Source organism: Idiotropiscis lumnitzeri, chromosome 5 (assembly GCF_059441095.1).
Source record: "Idiotropiscis lumnitzeri isolate Australia: NSW breed Sydney's pygmy pipehorse chromosome 5, RoL_Ilum_1.0, whole genome shotgun sequence".
Classification (NCBI taxonomy): Eukaryota; Metazoa; Chordata; class Actinopteri; order Syngnathiformes; family Syngnathidae; genus Idiotropiscis; species Idiotropiscis lumnitzeri.
The window spans coordinates 27660771-27683606 of record NC_142395.1 but is presented as its reverse complement, the minus strand read 5'-3'; the positions used below and the strand labels follow the sequence as shown (position 1 = coordinate 27683606).

Here is a 22836-nt window from a genome sequence, read left to right as displayed (position 1 = left end):
TCCTCTGATTCACGTAAGAAATCTTCAAGATGCTCTTGTGCTTGTGCGCACTTCACATCAAAACCAGCTGACACCCCCCAACCAACACCATCCATCAGCTCCCTTCCTCCTGCCGCTGCTGCCAAAATGACTGCCGGCTGTGACAATGGTCAAGGGCTGTGCAATTTATCAAAATGAAATTACGATTATGATTAATACACTCAACGATTACAAATTGGTATATATTATATGCACTATTATTAATTAAATAACATTTTAAAATAGTACTCATTTTACAATTTTTAGTATATTACAGTTAGTGTACTTGTAAATTTGAAAATTTGAGTGTTCTAATGAAATAGTTTTTTAAAAAATATATACAAAGGTTCTCTAGCAATTTACGTGTATAGCAAGTAAACTCTAATGGATTGTTCGTTTAAATGGAAACCAGACTCGAATTTATACATTTGCCAATTTTTAATTTTAAAATAACTAGTTTGATAAACAATCCAATCCAAATTAAATAGTGTTTCAAAGAATTTGATTTGTCTTAATATTTTTTCCATTTAAACATTGTTTTTTTTCCACCCCCAAAAAATAATCGTTTGAATAAACGTGATTTTAATTATTACAAAAATAGTCGTTATTAATATTTTTTCCCATAATGGTGCATTTAACTGCTTTGAATTTAAATCGCCTGCTTCATAGCATACAATACAAACATTACCAGTCAAAAGTATGGAAACAGATCGCTTGGGGAGCCACAAAAAATAGCATCAAATGTTTTGTTTTGTTGTATAATTTTAAAAAGTTCATACGTACTTATGGGGACAAATGAGGTACTTAAACAGTAATTCCAGCATTGTCTTCGTGTAGTTATGTCGTCTTTCGGCGGTACGAAAACATTCCTAGTTTGACAAAGTAACGAGCAGATATTTGTTTTCAAATGTAGAGAGTAAAAGTAAAGAGAAATATATTTGAAGTCAAAGTGCAGTAACTTTGGTTACCAGTCATACCAGAGTCTGAAAGTGCAGACGAAAAGAAGAAAAGAAAAACGTGTCGTAATAGAAGAAGAAATATTTCGAAAAGGACGATGTGAACATTTTTTTACGTGAATAAATTCCTTCAACGCAGAAAGAATAATGTCAATAAACAGCCATATACTTCATCGCAAGTCTGCGTCAGTAAATCATTAAAACATAAGGAACCAGAACTATTTGATTTTTCCCCGATCGGACACATTTTTCATATGCACAATCAGTATTCGGGCTTCCGGTTTAGGGCATCATTTTACGACCAGGTTTATAAGCTGCACTAACTTTAAAGTTCCTGTTTAGGTGCATTTGGGCTTTTTCTCCTCCAAGATGTCTCGAGGGTCTATCGAGATCCCTCTGCGGGACACAGATGAGGTCAATTATTTTGTTTTTATGCCGATTCTCATGCGACTGCTGTTGTGTTGCTAGCCGTGTGTGCTAATCATTAGAAGCGCTCCATGAGTTACGTACTTGGACTAACTTTATGGCTAAATTAACATTTGTGTATTTTAATATACACCGGGAGGGTGTTGTGATTAGATGAAGGAAATAATCTTTACAGATGATGTTGATGATCGGGAGCTAAAAAAAAAAAACGCCACCGAAATATTACAAAAAAAACTCTCGCTACCTGTCATTGTCTGCAAAATCCGAACGTCCACATTTGTTTGCAAAATGTTTTTTTATGCATTTATTCTTCTGAATGATTTTCACCTGTTAAGCTTTCCGTGTTATTGGAGTCGTGGGCGTCTGTTCCCTTTTATAGTGAATTGTGGAACGTGCACTTTGCATCTTTTACATCGAAAGAGAGAACGACTAGATTCATGAGTTGTATTCTTTTAAACAAACAAAAAAAACAATTGCTTATTAATCGCAATGTTCTGATTGGTGCGGATTGTTTACTACAATCCTGATACCACTTGGCGTTTATTATTACTTTATTACTACTCTGCCTTCCCTGAGTGTGTGGTGTGCACTTTGGAAGATACTGTTGCATGTTCTTAAAAAAAAAAATTCAACATTCAAACATAGACATTGCGAAAAAAATATATGCTCAACCACTTTGGATGGGTGGACACGGTCTTATTTGTGACTTTTTACCAACTCATCAAATTGATTGAACTTGAACACATTTCTTCCTGCAGGTCATTGAGCTTGACTTCGACCAGCTGCCTGAAGGCGACGAGGTCATCAGTATCCTGAAGCAGGAGCACACACAGCTGCACATATGGATTGCTTTGGCGGTAAGCAGAATCATATATTCTACTTGTTATTTATATAAAGATCCTTAAATAAAGTGTTTGGAATTGTAAGATTTTACAGAAACTTTATCATTTTTATCACAATGAAACAACCAAATCTAATTTGAGAGAATACATTTATACCGGAAAGGCGTTGAAGTGGACGTCCTTGGATATGTATTGGTTGATTCATAAATCACCTTGTTGTGAGGTTAGCTGTTCAGTTTCATCCATAGCGAACTCAAAGTTGTGCAAAAAGTACTGAAACCTTGAACGCTTGGGCTTGGGCCTTCAAAGGATTAGAGGTTATCGTGCATCCTGAAATTTCACCCAAAAGCTGAATATCAGTATAAGTTTTTGTGAATTGTGTAAGTATTGAAAATTTGTTATATTCATGAAACAACAACGCTACCTGTTTTTCTTCTCTTAGCTGGAGTACTACAAGCAGGGCAAAACAGAGGACTTTGTCAAACTCCTCGAGGCGGCGCGTATCGACGGAAACCTGGACTACAGCGACCATGAGAAGGATCAGATGACATGTTTGGACACCCTGGCAGCTTATTACGTGCAGCAGGCGCGCAAAGAGAAAAACAAAGATGCCAAGAAAGAGCTCATCACGCAGGCCACATTGTTGTACACAATGGCAGACAAGATCATCATGTACGATCAGGTGAGAACAAGATCTCAGGGCTGGTGATAAAAGAAAGAATTGAATTCAAATTAAGACAACTCATCTTGTCTCAATCAGAACCATTTGCTCGGAAGAGCTTGTTTTTGCCTGCTGGAAGGAGACAAGATGGACCAAGCTGACGCTCAGTTCCAATTTGTCCTCAATCAGTCTACCAATAACATCCCGGCTTTACTTGGTAAGTTGAATATTTTTCCAGTTCCTTCTTGTAATGACATTTCTAGCTATGCATCGAGCCTGTTGATTTTTTTTTTTTTTTTTTTAATCCTGTGCAGCAGCGATGGGAAAATGAAGCTTCGAATTTGCTTCTTGAACCAGTTGTTTTATTTTTGAGTCCTCTAGATGGCACTGTTGCTTTAAATAAAGGCTTTAAAAAATGGCAATTCAGCCCAATGTTGAACAGAGAGCGCCATCTGCTGGAGTCCCAAAAAACTACAACTGGTTCATGAAGCAGATTTGAAGCTTCATTTATCCATCACTAGTGTACAGTACAAGTTTTGCTTTTCAAGCGCAGTCCGGTTGTGTTTAACTTAGCACAATACATTACCGATCTGCTAAGATGCCCATCCCACTTTTTGGCGGGAAAAAATTCGGTTTAAGAATTAATTGGCCAATTAATTTAAAAACTATATAATAATTGAAGCAATATGTTTTTTGGGTTCCTTAACATTTAAAGCAGCAGAATTGTGAATTCCCAGCAGAACATTTGACTTTTTTACAATACTTTGCCGTTAAGTATTTTTATAACTTTACAGCAGAGAAGTACAAACACAAGCAATTAAAAAAAATGGATTCAACAATGAATTTATATTTTTGATTTTTTTTTTTTAACACTAGAGAAGTTTAAAATGTTAATCGAATAGTTGAAAAAGAATGTAGAAAAACAATGCTGCTACTAGAGAAGTGTGACAAATAAGTAAAAAAAAACGAGTTAGGCCCATCATTAAAAAAAAAAGAATTCTGTTGCTTAATAATGAGCTAGCTGAACAAATGAGACATTTGTTTAAATAATTCATCTTCAATCATTGAATTAACACCCCCTTTTGTTGTTCATCAGGGAAGGCGTGCATCTCCTTCAATAAGAAAGACTACAGAGGAGCACTGGCGTACTACAAAAAGGCTCTGCGCACAAACCCTGGCTGTCCAGGTAAACATTTGAAGCCGGTGTGTTCCCTTCTTCTGCCGTCATGCGTCGATGACATGATTTTCGTACGTGAGCAGCTGAGGTCAGGCTGGGAATGGGCCACTGCTTCGTCAAGCTCAACAAACTGGAGAAAGCTCGCCTGGCGTTCGGTCGCGCCCTGGAGCTCAACCCCAAATGCGTGGGAGCCCTCGTCGGCCTGGCCGTGCTCGAGCTCAACAACAAGGAGGCCGACTCCATCAAAAACGGAGTGCAACTCCTGTCGCGCGCCTACACCATCGACCCGAGCAACCCCATGGTGCTCAACCACCTCGCCAACCACTTTTTCTTCAAAAAGGTAGCCACGCCCATCCGGCGCGCTCGCGCCTCCTCGCGTTGACTGTCGCTCACGTCGTTTCTGCTTCCAGGACTACAGCAAAGTGCAACATCTGGCCCTGCATGCTTTCCACAACACGGAAGTGGAGGCCATGCAGGCGGAGAGCTGCTACCAGTTGGCTCGATCTTTTCATGTGCAGGTAGCGTTCATGGTCATTTGGCAAGTCGATTGCCATCTTGTTTTCTTCTTGTTGTTTATCCGCTTAAATTGTTTCAAGGAAATGAAAGTCTTCTTGTTTGGTGAAGATGGTTCACCTTCAACTCAAAAGGCTTTTTCATTCTTAGGTCTAGCGTCTCCCCGTTCATGTCTCTGGTGGGTGTGTTCATGATAGGATTCTTCTTTTAGGCGGCAAAACGATGACCGGGTTTTCCGGACTATAAAATGCAATTTTTTTTTAACCATGCATACAACGGTGCAGCTTTTCTGTGGATTTTTTCTTTCACCACTAGGGGCGCTCTATACTTCTGAAAATACGCTAAATAAATCTTGATTTATTTATTTTTTTCTCTTGGGTCTGTTCTGTTTTAATGAGCAAAATCGTTGCCGTGTTAAAAGGCACTGTTTTAACAATTTGTTTATGTACCTTTATGTTCATTTACAGTACAAAATCATCCTGTACATGCCGTAAACAACTCATTTTTTTCAACATAGAAAACTGCCGTTTATAGTCTGGTCCGTTTTTTTTTCACATTACTCTGACCCGATTGACTGAGAATCTTCACATGCTGTAACTTACTGGTCATTCATTTCTCCTTCTCTGGCCTTAGGAGGACTATGACCAAGCCTTTCAGTACTACTACCAGGCCACACAGTTTGCCTCGTCCACCTTCGTGTTGCCCTTCTTCGGCCTGGGACAGATGTACGTTTATCGACGAGACAAGGAGAACGCGGCCCAGTGTTTCGAAAAGGTTTTAAAGGCTTACCCCAACAACTACGAGACCATCAAAATTCTGGGCTCCCTATACGCAACGTCTGACGACCAGGAAAAGCGAGACATTGCCAAAGTATGTGTCCTAAATACTCAGGAACTCTTTCATGCATTTATTGGTAAATTGTCTCCCCACATATCCACATATTATATTATATACGAGATAGTGATAGACCAATTATCGGCCTGATTGATTACCGGTGCCGATATTTGGCATTTTGCCGATAATCGGCATCGGCCTTTTTAATAACATTCAAGGCCAATAAATAAAAAGCTGGTTTATTTTGGCTGGCTGCAGCGCACTTCTCTCTCTCTTTGCTGTGCTGGTGGCCCCGCCTGCAGAAGCAGATTGGCCCGCACACAGCACCATCTGATTGGTTCCTTGCGCAATGGGTAGCAGCCAATCAGCAGTAAGCTGCCTGTTTGCTTTTTCACCTCGAGTCACACGCACTACGACAGACTTTGCCGAAATTTTAAGAATGTCAGTCTACGACAACTCGCAACTAAACGAAAACTGTTTGCTGTCGTAAACTTCAAAGGGATGTTTGTTTTCATTGAACTTTAAGACATGCAGCTGCAAAAACGCATTATTTTAGTCATCATTATTGTTGTTACAAGAAATCTTCATCTTTGCCACGTAGGGTCACCTGAAGAAGGTAACCGAGCAGTACCCCGACGACGTGGAAGCCTGGATCGAGCTGGCTCAGATCCTGGAGCAGACCGACATCCAAGGCGCGCTGTCTGCGTACGGCACCGCCACCCGCATCCTGCAGGAGAAAGTGCAGGCGGACGTGCCTCCTGAAATCCTCAACAACCTGGGAGCGCTTCATTTCCGGCTGGGCAACCTGGAAGAGGCCAAGGTAGGAGGCCACCGATAAGAATGTAAAGTTAAGAAAGCAATAGCTGGTAGCTGCTAGTGAACATGAGGTATTTTTACTCCGTTACAATACAAGTAACTCACTAACTGCCAGCCCAGTTCAATAAATGTCAGATTTATTCATTTTTTTTCACATCACTCGAGTGCATCCGAAGCTTGTAAATTGCGGTACTCCTAAATCAAGGTACCACGTTATTTCTCTCCAAAGGTAAATCTAAACATTAAACATCCTTCATCCATCCAGAAATACTTCCTGGCCTCTCTGGATCGCGCCAAAGCGGAAGGCGAGCACGACGAGCACTACTACAACGCCATTTCCGTCACCACCTCCTACAACCTGGCGCGTCTCTACGAGGCCATGTGCGAGTTCCACGAGGCGGAGAAGCTCTACAAGAACATTCTGAGGGAGCATCCCAACTATGTGGACTGTAAGCGCACCCAGTAAACGATCACGCGTCACGCAGCTGAACTGGAGTATGAGGATGAAAATGGATTGCGCAACGTTTGTTTTTTTTTGGCTTCCAGGCTATTTGCGACTCGGCGCGATGGCACGCGACAAAGGCAATTTTTACGAGGCTTCGGATTGGTTCAAAGAGGCCCTGCAGATTAATCAGGTACGTTTAGGTGAAATGTTCTAATGTCATTTAATTGCCTTCTGTCACGCTCTCCTTGCCCATATGCGAGAGCATTCGACCGGAATGTCGTCACCGTTTCTTGTGTTCGCAGGATCATCCAGATGCTTGGTCTCTCATCGGGAACCTCCACTTGGCCAAACAGGAGTGGGGGCCGGGTCAGAAGAAGTTTGAGCGTATTCTGAAGCAGCCGTCCACGCAGAACGACACCTACTCCATGTTGGCTCTCGGCAACGTGTGGCTGCAGACCCTCCATCAGCCCACCAGAGACCGGGAGAAGGTGCCGTTACAAAAATGATGGTTTCTCTCGATTCTCAAGCAACTTAGTTCCTAAGTTGGGCTTTTAGCAGAACAAAGTTAATCACGTTTGTGTAGGAAGGAAAATCCAATTTAATTGTTTATTTATTTATTTATTTTTTACTGATCATCCTTTGTGGAAGTCTGAATTCTACTGTAGTGTAAATGAAGCTTCAAATCTGCTTCATGAAGCAGTTGTAGTATTTTTGGAATCCTCTAGATGGCACTCTCTGTTCAACATTAGGCTTAATTGCCATTTTTTAAAGCCTTTATTTTCAAGCAACAGTGCCATCTAGTGGACTCGCAAATAGAGCAGCTGCTTCATGAAGCAAATTTGAAGCTTCATTTTCCCATCACTAGTCTACTGACCCTTTTTTGGAAATGCTTTCATGTATACAGGAAAAGAGACATCAGGATCGCGCCTTGGCCATTTACAAACAAGTCTTGCGAAATGATTCTAAGAACCTTTACGCGGCGAATGGAATCGGTGTGTTGAGCTTCCTATCTGACTTTAATTTAAAAAAAAATAAATAAAAAAAAAAGCAGCCATTTCTGGATGTGGGTGTCAAGCGTAATATTGTGCGTGCAGGTGCCGTGCTGGCTCATAAGGGCTACTTCCGAGAGGCCCGGGACGTGTTTGCGCAGGTGAGGGAGGCCACGGCGGACATCAGCGACGTGTGGTTGAATCTGGCGCACATCTACGTGGAGCAGAAGCAGTACATCAGCGCTGTGCAGATGGTAAGAGGCATTCCGTTTTGTCTCTGCGCATCCATGATCGGATTAAACGGAGAATTTCTGCTGTGCAGTATGAGAATTGCCTCAAGAAGTTTTACAAACACCAGAACACGGAGGTCTTGCTCTACTTGGCACGAGCGCTCTTCAAATGTGGGAAACTCCAGGAGTGCAAACAGATGCTGCTGAAGGTAAAATCTGAGACTTGGATCTCAAACCATCAAATAAATATTTCTGGTAGCTGTCATACCATTTTTTTTTATACATGTAGACTGTCAAAATTGCTCCGTAAGCAGCTGTAATATTAGTCGTTCTTCTCAGGGGATAAAGAATATATGTATGTGATTATTGTTGCGGCTTTCCTAGTATTTCGACATGTGTTATTATGATGTTATAATACATTGATGCTTTTTCTTTGTCTTGTTAGCATTAAGCTAAACTGTCAAAACGATGTGTACTTTTCTTGGTTTTAGAATAGAAATAGAATAGAAATCCCTTTATTGTCATTGTACTCAAGTGTGCAACGAGATTAGAGGGCTCCCCTCTCCAGTGCAATACAACAATAATACAGACAAATATATAAATTAGATTTTATGCCGAGTTTGACCGGAAGCTTTACCAGTCATGTGGATTAAACGTCTTGAAGCTTCTTTTTGAAGAATTGTTCACTATTTGCCAAACTGCTCCTTGTTGTGAAGTGAGCTGAATTCAGTGCAACATCACAATGCTCGTATCTTAAATTCATGGACTCCAAAATATTTGAGACTCCCCGCCATTGAATTTCGTTATTTTGCCATTCCTCGATTTGAGCTGTTGTAATGGAATTTTTCTGTCTGACTCAGGCACGCCACGTGGCTCCCAACGACACAGTCTTGATGTTCAACGTGGCCCTGGTGCTTCAGCGGCTCGCTACTTTGGTGCTCAAGGATGAGAAGAGTAACCTGAAGGCTGTGCTGAGCTCCGTCAAGGAGCTGGAACTAGCACACAGGTAGCAGCAGTCGTTGGCGGAGCAGACCTTATGTCGCGATGGATGTTTTGAAATTTGTGAACACGCTTGCCAAAAGGATCATCGCAGTCAGGCTGTTCTCCATCTTCGTGATTTCGTTGTGCCCTCTCAGGTATTTCAGTTACCTGAGCAAAGCTGGAGACAAGATGAGATTTGACCTTGCACATGCAGCTTCCGAAGCCAGGTCGGTTCTTCTTTCTCTTCTTGTTCTTCTTTGCTCTTCAATTTACATGGGCGCTATTCTATTGTTAAATATTACACTGGTCACTGTTTTTTTTTTTTTTTATTAACTTATTCAATCCATTAGACGTATATTTACGTTTTCAAAATTGTAGTCCCTGCCTCCCAAAGACGTATTTATACGTCATAGTCATAGCCTTTTTTTTTTTGGCGTCATAGCTCCATGTTTTTATCTTTAGAACACAATATTCTGCAGGCCTTACAAAATCAGTCAAAAAACTGAAGAAAAAAAAACCGCTGTGATTGAGGCGTTTCCTCTTGTGAAAACGGCTGGGAATAAATGAGTTAAACAGATATGAATGTCAACTTTTCAAAATGTATATTTTTGCGCGGGTTCAGAATGTTTCCTTTTTTTTTTTTTAACCCATCAAGTATTCATAAAAGTCATTACTTTGTTGACTTTTTCCATTTCCATTTTGTATTTTTGTTCCCATTCTGCTCGCATTATTGCTCGGACATCTTCTAGATAGTCAGAATCGTTTTGGATTGAAATTGCTGCTTAATAATTTGACCGTGCGCATGGTGGGCTCGCAGGCAGTGCTCCGACCTGCTGAGTCAGGCTCAGTACCACGTCGCTCGCGCCAGAAAGCAGGACGAGGAGGAGAAAGAACTTCGGGCCAAACAAGAACAAGAGCGCGACCTGCTGCGCCAACAGCTGATGAAGGCGCAAGTACGTGCGTCACGGCGACGATATGATGGTCGGAGTTGCGCTCTGCTAACGTTGTGCTATCCCTCCCCTCATCCAAAAATAAATGAATAAATAAAAATCAGGAGGAGAAAAAGAGCCGAGAGGCTGAGGAGCAGAAAAAGTTGCTGGAGCAGAGAGCTCTGTATGTAGAGAAGACCAAGAACCTGCTCACCTTTGCCGAGGGCGCCCTCAAGGAGAAGAAGAAGGGAAGTGGTGGAGGTGGAGGACGTGTGAGTGACACACGCACATGCAAACGCACATGTGACGATTGAGCTTTTTTTATATAACTCACATATAAAGCAGCTCGTAATCAGGTCTTGTCCCCCCGCCATCCGCTCACAGCGCAAGAAGGGTGGCGACATGGACGAGTTTGTCAACGACGACTCTGACGAAGATCTGCCCGTGAGGAAGAAGAAGAAAAAGGCAGCCAGTGGGAGCGAGCAGGATGAGGGCGAGGATGGAGAGAAGAAGGCCCGCCGGAAGAGGAAGAAGTGAGTGCGCCAATGTCATCAAGATCACTGATCTTTTTTTTTTTTTTTAAGTGTATTACATTTAATCTTGTCGAACTGTTTGTTTTCCAAAATGAATTTAGGTACAATTAGATAAGTGACAGAGTTTTTATTTTTATTGACACAGAGCTTCGAGAGAAGACGACAGCGACGACGAGGGAGGAGCGCAATCCAAGAAGCAGCGCAAAGCCAAAGAGCGCAAGAAGATTGAAAAGGTGCCCTTTTAACCATGTAGTTTTTGGTTTTTTTTTTACACTTTATGAAGCCAATTTATTTCTTTACATTAGGTTTGATTTCGTTTTATTATGTTTACAGTGCCACTTTTATAAAAACACGTATCATTTATTTATTTATTTTAATGGAGGGGGTTTTTCTCTGTGTTGTAAAATTGTTGTTGTGACCTCTGGCTTCTCACAATGTTCAGTAATTACTCTTTAAGATACAAATTCTTTAGGTTCTCTTTTTTATTATGTCTTTATACAATACTGATGCTGTACATTTTAAGTTTGAAAACAATTTTTATATTTCTATGTTCAAACTGATTAATGTTGCAGTGACTTACAATAATTTTAAATATAATTTTTAGGAAGTTCTGTCTGGCGAAGATTTTTTTTAGGTGGTATTTGTTGTAAAAAGAAATTGAGAACCCCTGGACTAATAGAATGAAGGAATGAATAAAGTTGAATCGAATACTGTAAAGCAGGGACAGACATTTAGATTCATTTTCAAAATGGTCAATGCCTTTTAACTCTGACATTTTGGTCTTTTTCAGCTTCAGTTTGAGCGTCCCCCGCCTTCACTCAAAGGAAAGATCAAGTCAAAGGCAATCATCTCATCCTCTGAGTCATCGGACGAGGATGGCCTGAAAATAGCGGAAGACAGGTAAAAGACGAGCACGAGGAGCTGTCGACGTTGAAAATATAAAAGTCTCACGTGTCCACTTTCCATCTCTTCAGGAATCAAAGAGACAGCGGTTCCGGATCCGACGACGACGACGACAACCACCGGAAGCGCATCGTCTCGGAAAGCGACTCCGACGCTGGGAGGAACCGCTCCGGCAGCGAGGCGGGCAGCCCTCGTGGGAGGAACCGTTCAGGTAGCGAGGCGGGAAGCCCTCAGCGATCCGTGGGCAGCCCTCAGCGCTCGGCGGGCTCCGACGACGACTCTGGCAGTGACCGTCCGGTGAAGAACAGAAGGGCGCAGCGGCAGTCTGACTCGGACCAGTCGGACAACGAGAGCAAGAGGTCCGGATCGGACGATGAGTCCCGACCCGGTTCACCCGTCGCGGCATCAGAGCGGGAATCCGAACCGGGGTCAGACAACGAGGGCTCCCCTCGCCGTTCTGACAACGGGTCAGAACCCGAGGGATCCAACAATGACGATGACAGTGATTAAATTTTGATAGACTTTAATTTATGCTCAAACTCAAAATGAGCGTACACATTTTTTTCCTTTTTTTAATACGCTATCGCCATGTTTTCTTTTGTTCATTTTTGAAGTCCAAAAATATGAATGTTTTGAAAGTGAGAACTACCCTGTTTGGTGTCATCCAAAAACAGATAAAAATAAAAAGAAATGCTTCTCACTTTTCCACTTTACTGACTAGTCAATAATTGTTCATAATGAGGGTGTTTGTGGGGCAAAACAGGCCAAAATCCAGATGATGGGGTGACGCATGTCATGTGTGTGTAAAAGTCAGATGGGATACGCTCCAGCTCACCTGCGATTGAAAATATGCGATAAACTCAATTGACCAGTGTGTAGAATTTAATGCCATCTATCGGTGTGCTAATAGAATGCCCCAACCTAAACTCAAGGCGCGTACAGTCGAAAAACGGGTCAATCTTCATCCAAATAATGCATGTCTACCCATTTCGACTTCAGTCACTTCGCACTTTGTTACAACCCCAGCTGTTGTGAAAATGCGCCATATAAATAAAGTAAGCAATTCAGCGATGCTCACTTCCACGTTTCCTCATTCTCAAACAATAGTCGCAGAGAGGTTAATCTTTTTTTTTTTTTTAAGTGGTCATAGTTGGGGATGACCACGAACATTTTGGTGCCAATCGATCACCGTTTTGGGATGTAACAAACAATGAAAGTACAATGATTTCCAATGGAGTTTGTAATCGGTACCCTTTTATGACGCTTGCAGTACCTTGGGGAGACCGGAGGGGGGCGCGGCTGCTATAGTAGAATGACAATACATTGCACCTTAACTCTCTCGAACCAAGTCGCACCGTATAGAATCAAAAGCCACTGAATCCCAATGGTTTCACTTAAAAATGAACCACCTAAAATCACGTACAGCTGGTATGCACTCTAATAACTTTATTTTATTCTGGTTGCTTTTCTAATACATTCTAAGTATCACTATTTATCCAATTCATGGAAAAATAATTTCAGGTGTTCGTCCCATATACCATGGAACCTCTGTACTGTCCAAGCAACAGACAAGCGACGTGAAATGTACTTTATTCAATGTTGATCTGCAGATGCCCACTCAAACCGTTGTTTACGTTACATCGACACCCGGAAGAAAGCGTAGGTGGTCACATGCAAGAAGATTAAAAAGACCACTTAAAAACCCCGATGATATGGCAAAACTAAGCTTTGGCTGTCTCGATATGATAAAACACTTTCAAGTATAGTCAGATACAGAGGTATATTCATAAAAAGTGATAAATTAAAAAAGGCAACACAGATTTATTTTACAGCACATTAATGTCCACACTCCAAAATGCTTGATTTAAGTAACAAAAACACTGCCATCAAAAGTGATTTTGCAAGCATTAAATACAGATAAGCATCCCCTAGAAGCAAAACAAACTCATTGCTTAAGAGGCAAAAACAAAACAAATGGCAACGTATTGGTGCTCCCGTCAATTATTTGTGGTGCGCCATAAACGTACAAAATGGCCGCCTGGTGACAAATTCAACACAAGCTAACAAAATGATTGGAGGAGCTTCCCAACAGCTGTCAAGCACAAAAAAATAATAAAACTAAGGATTGTTTTTCTTATATCAAAATTAACAAAGTGTATGATACTATTGCAACGACTCATGATGTGCAGCAAAGTGCATCTAAAAACAGATAAAAATGAGAGTCTCTTTACAATGCATGTTCTCATTTGTAAACAGCAGCACATGATGACTGCGACCTGATTATGAAACCGTGTGTATGTTCGGCAAAACACCTCCTGTTACGCTAAACGCAAATCAAATCCAAAATATACTTTGACAATCTACCCCATTAAATAAACAGAATAACATGTTGGCGCTGGTTTAAGTCGATTAGTAACAGTGGCGTTGTTGCTGACTGAGGCAAAGTAGTTAAAATAGGAATCAAATTCCAACATTGGGGGGGGGAAGGGATCTTAGTAATCTTCATCCTCTGACTCCTCATCTTCAGCGGTTTCCAGCCAGGTGAGCCACTGGTTCACCTGCATGGCAAAAATACAAAATCAGACCAAGGTTGTGCTGCATTGTCTAGTGATGGGAAAACGAAGCTTCAAATTCCATGAACTAGCTGCTGTATTTTTAAGTCCTCGAGGTGGTTTAAATAAAGGGTTTAAAAAATGTCAAGTCAGTGTGCTTTCAGCCCAATGTTGAAAAGAGAGTGCCATCTAGAGGAGTCCAAAAATACTACAAGTGGTTCATGAAGCACATTTGAAGCTTCATTTACCCATCATTAGCTGTAGCTATCCAATGTTTGTAGGATCAATTAACAGGATATTGTATTACCTGTGCAAGTTTATTGTGAAAATATTTTTTCAAATTATTCTAACTGGCTGTAGAGGCGCAACAATTGACAGGCAAAAAAATGGATTATCAAATTAAATCTGTCTTTATATTTGGTCTTTGAAAAATAAAATAAAAATTGGCAACCAACACTTGAATTTGTGGTAGCCAAAACTGTGATTGATTCGATGTGCGACCATATCAATAAACAACTAAGAGTCATACATCATTTTTGTCTTGTTGAACTAAAAATATTCTCTATAAAATGTTCCATCAATATGCTTGACATTATTTCCGATGCCAAAAATTGCTTCAATTTTCAGTGAAGATTTTAGTGAGACTTTTTGTGATTCGTCACAAAATCAGACATCGTGTTTTATTAATAGTGAAGTAAAAATACACTCATATTTTTGGCTTAAAAACTTGACTGTCTGTGGTCTCGGGCAAAAACAACTTCTAATCTAAAAACTATTTTCAAGTATTTAGCCTGGCCTTTGCCTTGGCACCAGCAGCTGGTGGCATTCATGAACAATTACTAGCGTCAAGATGGTAATGACTTTATACTTTTGTTAGACAAAATGATGTGGCTGGCTTCAACAATTTGGTGTTTCACCGTCTTTTAATGTATGCGTTTCTGCTTATTTGAGGCGAGAGAACGTACGTGAAACAAGGCTTTCCCTTTGCCCGGATACTCTTGGGTGACGTCTTCTTTCCATGTAAGGAAGGCTTCTTCTTCAATTATTTCCATGTCGTAAAAGTAGGCAAAGAAGCGCAGCAGCATGCCTGGAAGCAAATAGCACGGTTAGCATTTCTGTGTGCGTGTTTGCGTGTCTACGCGTGTGTGTGCTGGACACCTTTGGGGAAATGCTTAGCGTTACAGTGGACCTGCAGCGCATAGAGGGCGCTGACTTGCAAGTCGACGTGATCGTGGAGGAACTTCTGCATGACGGGCTTGAAAGAGAGCAGCAACTGCTTCTCCTCATCCAGCTGCTCCTTGCTAGGCGCTGCCAGCTGCTCTTCGTCGTCGTCGGGGTTGATCTCATAGGCGATGTACTGCAAGAAACTGACAGACAAAACAGTTTAAAAAAAACAAAAAAAAAAACAAACAATCGAACAATGAAAACCAGCAAGCAAAGGAAGAGTTGACGTGTACCTGGTTGTGAGGATGTTGACAAAGCCTTTGTCAGTGTGGAGCTTGGGGGAGATGTTGTCTTTAATCCACTTGTAGATTGACTGCGGTGACGGGTCCACTTTGATCTGCTTCAGAAGCTCCTTTTCCAGCTTCATCAGCGGGAACAGAAAGCTCAGGCCTTTGCCCTCCAAAATCTCCAACATGCGATCCTTGTTCTGGTCCATTTCTAGAGACGGGAGGACAAATGATTTAAGCACCACTCCCTCCCGATACAACTTGGAATTTTGGTTGAACACGCGTGAATTCTAGTAACTACTCTGAATACAGTCCAGGCCCACTTATTAGAACCGTTGAGAAAAACATGTTTTTATTTATTTATTTTAAATGTAGCCTACATCTAAAATGGGAGTGCTACGGGAATTATTTTGACTGGGGCGGGACAGTACTGGATTTTTTTTTTTTTGTGGGAGTGGAACGCCCCGGGAGTGAAAATCCACTCCATGTCAACCTCGAATTAATTTCGCAGATTAACCAACATTGCTAATCCAAACCAATTTACAAGAGGCCTGTGTGTGCGTGCGTGACATACCGGGTAGCATCTTCTGCATGTTGACTTTGCTCTTCTGGAAGACATCGGCAAGCCAATCGCGATCCCTGAGCTTGGCCATCTGTTGCAGACAGAGCAGGAAGAGCGGGAAATGGGCGCCGTTCTCCAGCTGGTGGGCCAAATCCGTCATGCTGATTAAGTCGGCGACGGCAGCCCGGGCCGCAAACTGAGCCAGGTATGACTTCACCAGTGGGACTTCTTCCTCAATCTTGGGACACTGGTCCAGGACGCCAAGAACGGCCTGTTCAGAGACATTTTCGTCATCAGTCGTAGTACCTCATTGCATGAGTGACACTTTTATTGTATTTATTAACTGGAACAATAAACGCTGTACATTGTTTCCCTCCTGTACCACAAATTTGTCAAACATTGACTTTATGAATACCCCCCCCCCCCGCCACTAAGAAAACATTTAATGCTGTGAGTTAAAGTCAAAGCTATTTCAATAGTTTTTTTCATTTCCATAACAGCTTTGCAAATTCCTGTTAGCGCGATGGCTTTTTGAATTATATTTGCATTAAGATCGAGGACTTTCATTAGACAAACTGATACTGAAGGTTGACCATTTTGTGTGCAAGTTTAGCGCGCTTTAGTTGTGTTTTTGTTTGCAAATGTTGCCGCAGTGTGTGCGCGTTGAGGTAGTTGTTTGCGCTCACCTGCAGAAGGTTCTCACTTGCGACAAGGCCCTCTGTGCAGAGGTCGTGAATCAGGGTGCTCGCAAGTTCCTTATCATCATCTGAACGACTGAGCGAAGACACCACAATCTTGTTCAACATCTCGGATAAAAGGTGTTTTGGAGCCTTCATCTCCTTGACAGTAGCCACAGCCTCACTGACATTCTTGCTGTTCATATAGTCCGTGATCAGCGTCTCCTAAAAATACGACGATGGCCAAATGTATATAACATGCAGCGTAACATATGTTGCTGTATAAAACTAAAGGGAAGAAAAAAAAAAAGAACATTACCGTCATTTTGTGCAGCTCTTCCTTAGTCGGAGGTAGCTTTTTGATGGACTTTGCAGGTTTTTCCTGAATTGGTGGTGGATTGGTTTTAAGACCAAGCTGTGGGGACTACAAAAAGAAAAACATTTAACTACTTATGTTGTCTAAAGCCATTTCATTTCTTTTAAACAAAGATTCAAATAATAATTACCTGTCCCATTAAGGAACCTTGGGCACTTGGCGGCATCATCGTCATCTGTGGCTGCAACTTTGGCACTTTTTTGTTTAAGATGAATGACTGTGCTGGCCTCAGGCTGATCTACAGGAGCAAAAACTATCACCGTCAAAATACGACAAGTGCAAACCGCATTCAACTTTGAAGCTTCATTTTCCCATCACTAACTAGGACTTAGTGACAGTCTTCCCAACATCTTACGAAAAGTCCAAGTACCTCATCAACATTGAGCTTCCCTTTCTTGCTGAAGCGTGGGCCAATATCCTTGGACTGCATTTGAACGGAGCCATTCTGTTTATGGCTGAAAACTGGCGAACTCTGACCCTGGGAGGGAGACAAATGTTAAATGTCACCAATGTCCAAAATCAAGGGGAAGAAAGCAAAAAATGAAAACATGCGGCAGCAGCAATCACCTGCATTGGCTTGATAAAAGGTTTGCTTCCTGTATCAAACTGGGGCTGATGCGAAGTGCTGTTGATTCCAATATGGCCATTGAACATTGGGTTGGAGCGGTGGCGGCCCAAAGTTGGAGAGTAGTGGTCCTGAATAACTCCAGGACCTGTTCCAATCCCAATTCCTGAGGGGGAAACATTACAATGGTGCTGTGTGCAAGAGTGGCATTGTGGGTCATGAGGACGAGCGTGCTGTGGCGTACCTGGCATTTGCCCAAACATATCTGCCAGCCCTCCAAGCCCTTCTTTGTCAAATCTGACCCGGGTCTGTAGGAAAGCGTGGTCCAGGAAGGTATTATCCATAAAGAAGTCAGACCTCGAGCAATCAGACTGTGGTGGAATGAACACACCCAAGTCCTGCAAAGCACATCAGGTTAGCATCAGGCTCAAATGAACTGCTGAGAAACAAGGATGTGAAAATCCAGAAGGACCTTTACGGCATCCTGGCGAACTTGACTGATGGTCTTTGGCCCGTTGTCAAAATACGCTTTACGAGGCACCCAGTTGTTCTCCCGCAGCTCCGCTGTATTCTGCAACAGGAAGCGAATCCTTGCAGGCAATTCCTTGTTGTTGGTCAAGGCCTGCATGCGGTCAAAGTACTGATTCATCAGGGACTGGAAGAAGAGAAAAGGGCGTTACATAAAGCAAGAGCATTAAGAAGGAGGGCTTCGTCACGACAACGTTTCCTACAAACATACCCGAGCCTTCTCATGATCAAGCTTGGGTCCCACAGTCTTCATTATCTGACAGAGGCATTCCAGGTCTTCTCCCATATCCTTAAGTTGGACCCTCTTCTTCTTTTCCAGAAGCTTCAAACAAATAGGATTGTTAGGACATTTCATCTTCTGGCTGCCAATTTGTTTTACGATGCAGTGGTGCCTTGACAATATTTTATTGTGTGCGCACACTCAAAACACCGTCCTCATTTAAATTAATAGAAATAACCATCAATCCATTCCAGCCCCAATACAACTTTTTTTTTTTTTTAAAGATAAGAAAGGTGCTACTGGCTCATTTCGTGAGGACATTTTTCAAGCACCAAAAAAAATAAAAAAAATTAAATTCTTGAAAACCCAAGTCAAGGTACGACTGCATATTGTCTGAACGGAACCTACCGTTTTGATGCATTTATGGAGGATGGATTCGTGGATAAGATGGAGTTTCCCAAGTTCTCCAATGAATTTGATGTTGCCAAGCATTTTGATCTTTGCAATAGCACGCTGTTCCTCCTCTTCGGTGGTGAGAGGGCAATCTTGTTTGTCAAAGACTACCAAGGGAGAAGAACAACAGACTTAAATGGGATCTTGGGGGACAAAAAAAAAACATGCACTATACAAGAAATGTTTGCTGCACACCTTCAACATTTCTGGCACGGTTTTCAAACTCATCTTGAAGCTTGGATATGAGAAGCCTCCTGAAGGTCTGCAACGAAGAAGTGGGGGGAAAATATCTGAATATTGAAAAAAGGCCCAAAAAAAATAAATAAACATTTTCTTGAAAATATTTTAGCATTTACTGTATTCTGCGTTTTTGTTGCGGGATTTTCTGTTGCTGGATCTTCAAAGTTTGGTGCGTCTTCTGCCAAGCGTAAACATAGCTGTGCATATAACTGGCTGTACTTGGGCTCTTCAAGGGCTTTGTCAACAATCTAAAAAGAGCACAAAAAAAAAATAATAAACCACATGATTAAGTGCTTTGACGGGCTACACAAATGGATACAAGAATCGTCGACAACACTGACCAACAAGATGATTCCTTTCAAGACAAGCTTGGAATCCACACCCACATTGAGGAGCTCCAGGCACAGTTTGTCAAACTTCTCAGGTGTCAGCTTATTAAGTATGCTAAACAAAGCAGAGGCACGCAATAAAAGCGCAGCAAGACACAAAGCAACGGCAGCAACAGCCAAGAACTTCCAGCCAAAACTCACCCTCTCACTTTTCGGAAGATTGCATCGTGTTGCCCTTTCTCAGCAGAGAAGCTGGCCTCTCGCCTAGTGCTTCGAGAAGGTATCCATCTCTGAGCAGCAGAACCTGGGGGCTTCCCCAGGAACTCGCTGAAATGGACACAAACAAAAGCTGTTATGGCAAAACATTACCTTGTGTCACTTAAATAAAACAATGCATTGTAATTGCAACAAAAGCATGTTTTAGTCTAGTTAAGGTGTAAAATAAACGGTAGGTAATGCACGAGTTATTAAATATGTGCTTCATTGGCAAACAAGCTGGCCGCTATTAAAAGGAAAAAAAAAAAGAAAAAAAAAACGCCAAAGGTTGAGCAAAAAGAGTCAGCTGAGAATTTGTCCCCCCCTTTTGTGTTCATAGTGACACTACTTTGAGGCCAGCAGAGATTCATGCAATTGACTGATATTGTACATTAAAAATTAAAATAGAAATCACCTTTTGCTTTCAGCCTTGGGAAAGTGCTGAGGTGCACCCCCACCTCCTCCCCCTACTCTGTGATGCAAACAGAAAAAAAGCGTGTTGAAACGAGAAAGGGTGTATGCGGATGCTAGTTCCTGTTTGTGTGCGTCATGTTTTGGGAGCACTCCCAGTTTTAAGTAGTAAGCGACGGGTCCAGAGATAATCGATACCTGAAATGAGAAGGAACCCCTGGTGCAACAACACTCTCCACTTTGGCGGCTTGACTACAAATATTTGGAAAAGAATTGTGTTCTGGGAAGGAATCAGGGAAAGGCAACCTACAAGCAGAGAGGAAAATATCCTTGTTACAAAACAAGCATGTTCAAATTTCAACAACTGAAAAGTCACTTTCATAAAACAAGTACGCATTTATTCATGTTAAACACATGCATTGTTTTTTTTGTTTTTGTTTTTTACATCCTTCAGGTCCATGTACTAGAATGCACTTCACTAGTCAAACAATTTGGGCATACTAGTCGAAAAACTAGATGTTACTAGTGAGGCAGTGCAAGGAATTAGCATGCAGTAAAAAGTAGGGGTGTCCCGATACGATAAATGTACCAGATTTTATCGGACTACAGCCAAAATTTCCGATATTAGCACACACAGACTAGCGGTCCATTGGAGAATCTGCAACCCAAGCAAGCAAAACAACCACTCGGGTAAAAAAGTTAGAGAAGATGTTGGCGGTGAAGTTTATGGTAAAAAAAATAAAATTCTCCATGCTTCAATGCAACTGCACTTGAGGCTAACCGCAGCACAAAGTGAACTTTTCACCACCAGTTTATGATGTCCAGTATTACGCAGATGACAACAAAGTACTTTTCACAACCAGTACAAAAACTGCCTGGAGGCCACTTTGATTTATTTTGTGCAAGTGCAGAACATTCTTATGTGTGATGTTGAATTTAGGTGACCCAAATGTTTGGAATAAAAGGGACATATTTTATCATACCTACCATTGCTGCCTATTGTTATTAGGGTTAATTGTAGAACTAGATCAAGTCTCTTCTAACAATTCATAAAAAATTAATTAAAGCATGTATCATTCCGGCTCATTACTCAAGGCCGCAATATCGGTATCAGACGTGTATAAAGTTGTATCGGGACACCCCTAGTAAAAAATAAAATTCCGATGATTGATCCATTTAAGTGGATAACTCAAAATATTGCATATTCAACATAAAAAATACTTGATTAATATTTATGAAATGTATACAGCCATAGTCAAATTTATGAAAACAAATGAGTCAGGTATGAAAATGAAAATAATCATTTTGTGCAGTTGTATGTAACCAACATATATATAGATTATAGATTATCATCATCTAATGAACCAAGTCATTTTTAGGCAAGCTCAATGTGTTTTAGCAAATTAATTGTAATTCCCTTAGATTATGTTAAAAAACTACTGGGTGGCGAACATCAAATTCAGAAAAAAAGACAAATCCATAAGAAAATTATTGCATGTCTTTTGCGATACATAGTCCATTGTCGCAATAGATATTTTTTCAATATATTGTGCACTAAAGTGATATAACATACATTGTAACTGTAACTGACATGTAGCTTAACCTGAAGCAGCCTCACTAGTGCTGAAAACATTTAATAGTGGCAGTCCTAGCTACAAGTACTACTAGTGATGCACTAGGTGTCAATAGGAATTTAATAGCACTGGTATAACAGTTGTGTACTAGTGAGTAAAAATGACGTCATACGAGTACAAGGAATTTAAGATGGATACCGTGGACATGACTAGACGCTCAAACGACTTTCCATAGTTCTAAAAACATTGGCATTTGACCAAATGAAAGTCAGTTTCATAAAAAGGACAATTGAGCACATGACTGCTCCACGTGCCGGTGGGGCCAAATTCTTCAGTGGTTGTACACAGGCGGCGCTAACCTGGCACGAGGCATTAGCTTAGCCAACATCGACGTCTCCAATCTTTCACAACTACGTCCGAGACGCATAGGCTACATACGCCATTAAATGGAAAATTACTCGTGGTAAACGTCATTAATAAAAGTGTCTTTCACAGAAACAATCATCCTGGTCGACACGGGACTGCGACGACGTCTAATGTTTGTGGCGATTCAACCAAATACATGTACACGGATATAAATTCTTGGAAATTTTTTTGTAGATTAATTCTGTTTGAGTATTGTTTGCGGGTGATCATTATCGTTGGGATTTAGTGATTAATTTAAAAAAGGTGTTCAAGGTCTATTTAAAACGTTAGCGGACGACACCGTGATTGTTAATGTTCTATGTAGAGTGTTACTTGATCAAATTTAAATAAGAATATGGAGTGAAAGCAGGAAAGAGAGACCAGGCGCTGGTTTTTCCCTCAAGTCTTTGTTAAGAAACCGGATGTTAGCACACAGCGACATACTGGTGGATATGTTCTCCAGACGGCCCTTAAAACGGCAGCATCAGACACTAACTAATTCTAATCAAGTTTCTTTGTTCTGTCGACGTCAGATAAGGACGAAAACAATCAAATCCACGGAAAAGCCACAAACTAGGTCAATTAGCTAACATTAGCCGAGCCGTGAAATACCAAAAGCGCTTACCTTTTACAAAAAGAACGTCAGCTTAATTGTTCTCTTTTCGACAATTATTAGGAAAAGTAGGCCGTGAATGAGAGGAAATGGATGCTAATCTGTCGTAATTATCACCAGAAAGCTTCGGTTTCTAATAAATAAAAGAGGACGGCCTAGTCGTACAGGCTCGCAGCTGCTGTGAAGAAAGACTGCTGACTGGCTGTGTGCGTCACGAGGGAGGCAGTCGCTTTTTGAATGGGAGATGCTTGAGACGTCATCAGCCGGCCCCGGTGACGTCACGCACTTAAAACTCACCCAGCGTTTCGCAATTTACTCACTTTCCGGAACTTCTTTGACGGCAAGCCCTTTACCGTTGAAACAACAAGCCCT

The 22836-nt window shown here is 41.4% G+C and overlaps 2 protein-coding genes across 2 annotated transcripts; one reads left to right on the top strand and one right to left on the bottom strand.

Annotated features, from left to right (window-relative positions):
• The first annotated feature begins 1221 nt into the window (after positions 1-1221).
• Positions 1222-11966, top strand: ctr9 (CTR9 component of Paf1/RNA polymerase II complex). Its single transcript, XM_088297215.1, has 23 exons — positions 1222-1388; positions 2159-2257; positions 2685-2924; positions 3003-3120; positions 4000-4089; positions 4164-4420; positions 4491-4598; positions 5227-5463; positions 6029-6247; positions 6509-6692; positions 6790-6878; positions 6991-7176; positions 7593-7680; positions 7783-7931; positions 8000-8116; positions 8768-8913; positions 9044-9115; positions 9706-9841; positions 9943-10089; positions 10202-10350; positions 10496-10583; positions 11141-11250; positions 11325-11966. The coding sequence occupies exons 1-23, from the start codon at positions 1344-1346 to the stop codon at positions 11761-11763; spliced, it is 3513 nt and encodes a 1170-aa protein (XP_088153341.1). The 5' UTR covers positions 1222-1343; the 3' UTR covers positions 11764-11966.
• An 861-nt stretch (positions 11967-12827) lies between these two features.
• Positions 12828-20174, bottom strand: eif4g2a (eukaryotic translation initiation factor 4, gamma 2a). The gene is made up of 19 exons (XM_088296397.1): positions 20071-20174; positions 19408-19533; positions 19219-19321; positions 18994-19125; positions 18833-18899; positions 18593-18744; positions 18176-18286; positions 17909-18091; positions 17681-17834; positions 17439-17602; positions 17242-17349; positions 17002-17109; positions 16815-16919; positions 16505-16720; positions 15831-16089; positions 15263-15467; positions 14964-15172; positions 14771-14892; positions 12828-13811 (listed from the first exon to the last, which is right to left on the bottom strand). The coding sequence occupies exons 6-19, from the start codon at positions 18674-18676 to the stop codon at positions 13746-13748; spliced, it is 2094 nt and encodes a 697-aa protein (XP_088152523.1). The 5' UTR covers positions 18677-18744; positions 18833-18899; positions 18994-19125; positions 19219-19321; positions 19408-19533; positions 20071-20174; the 3' UTR covers positions 12828-13745.
• Positions 20175-22836: the final 2662 nt, after the last annotated feature.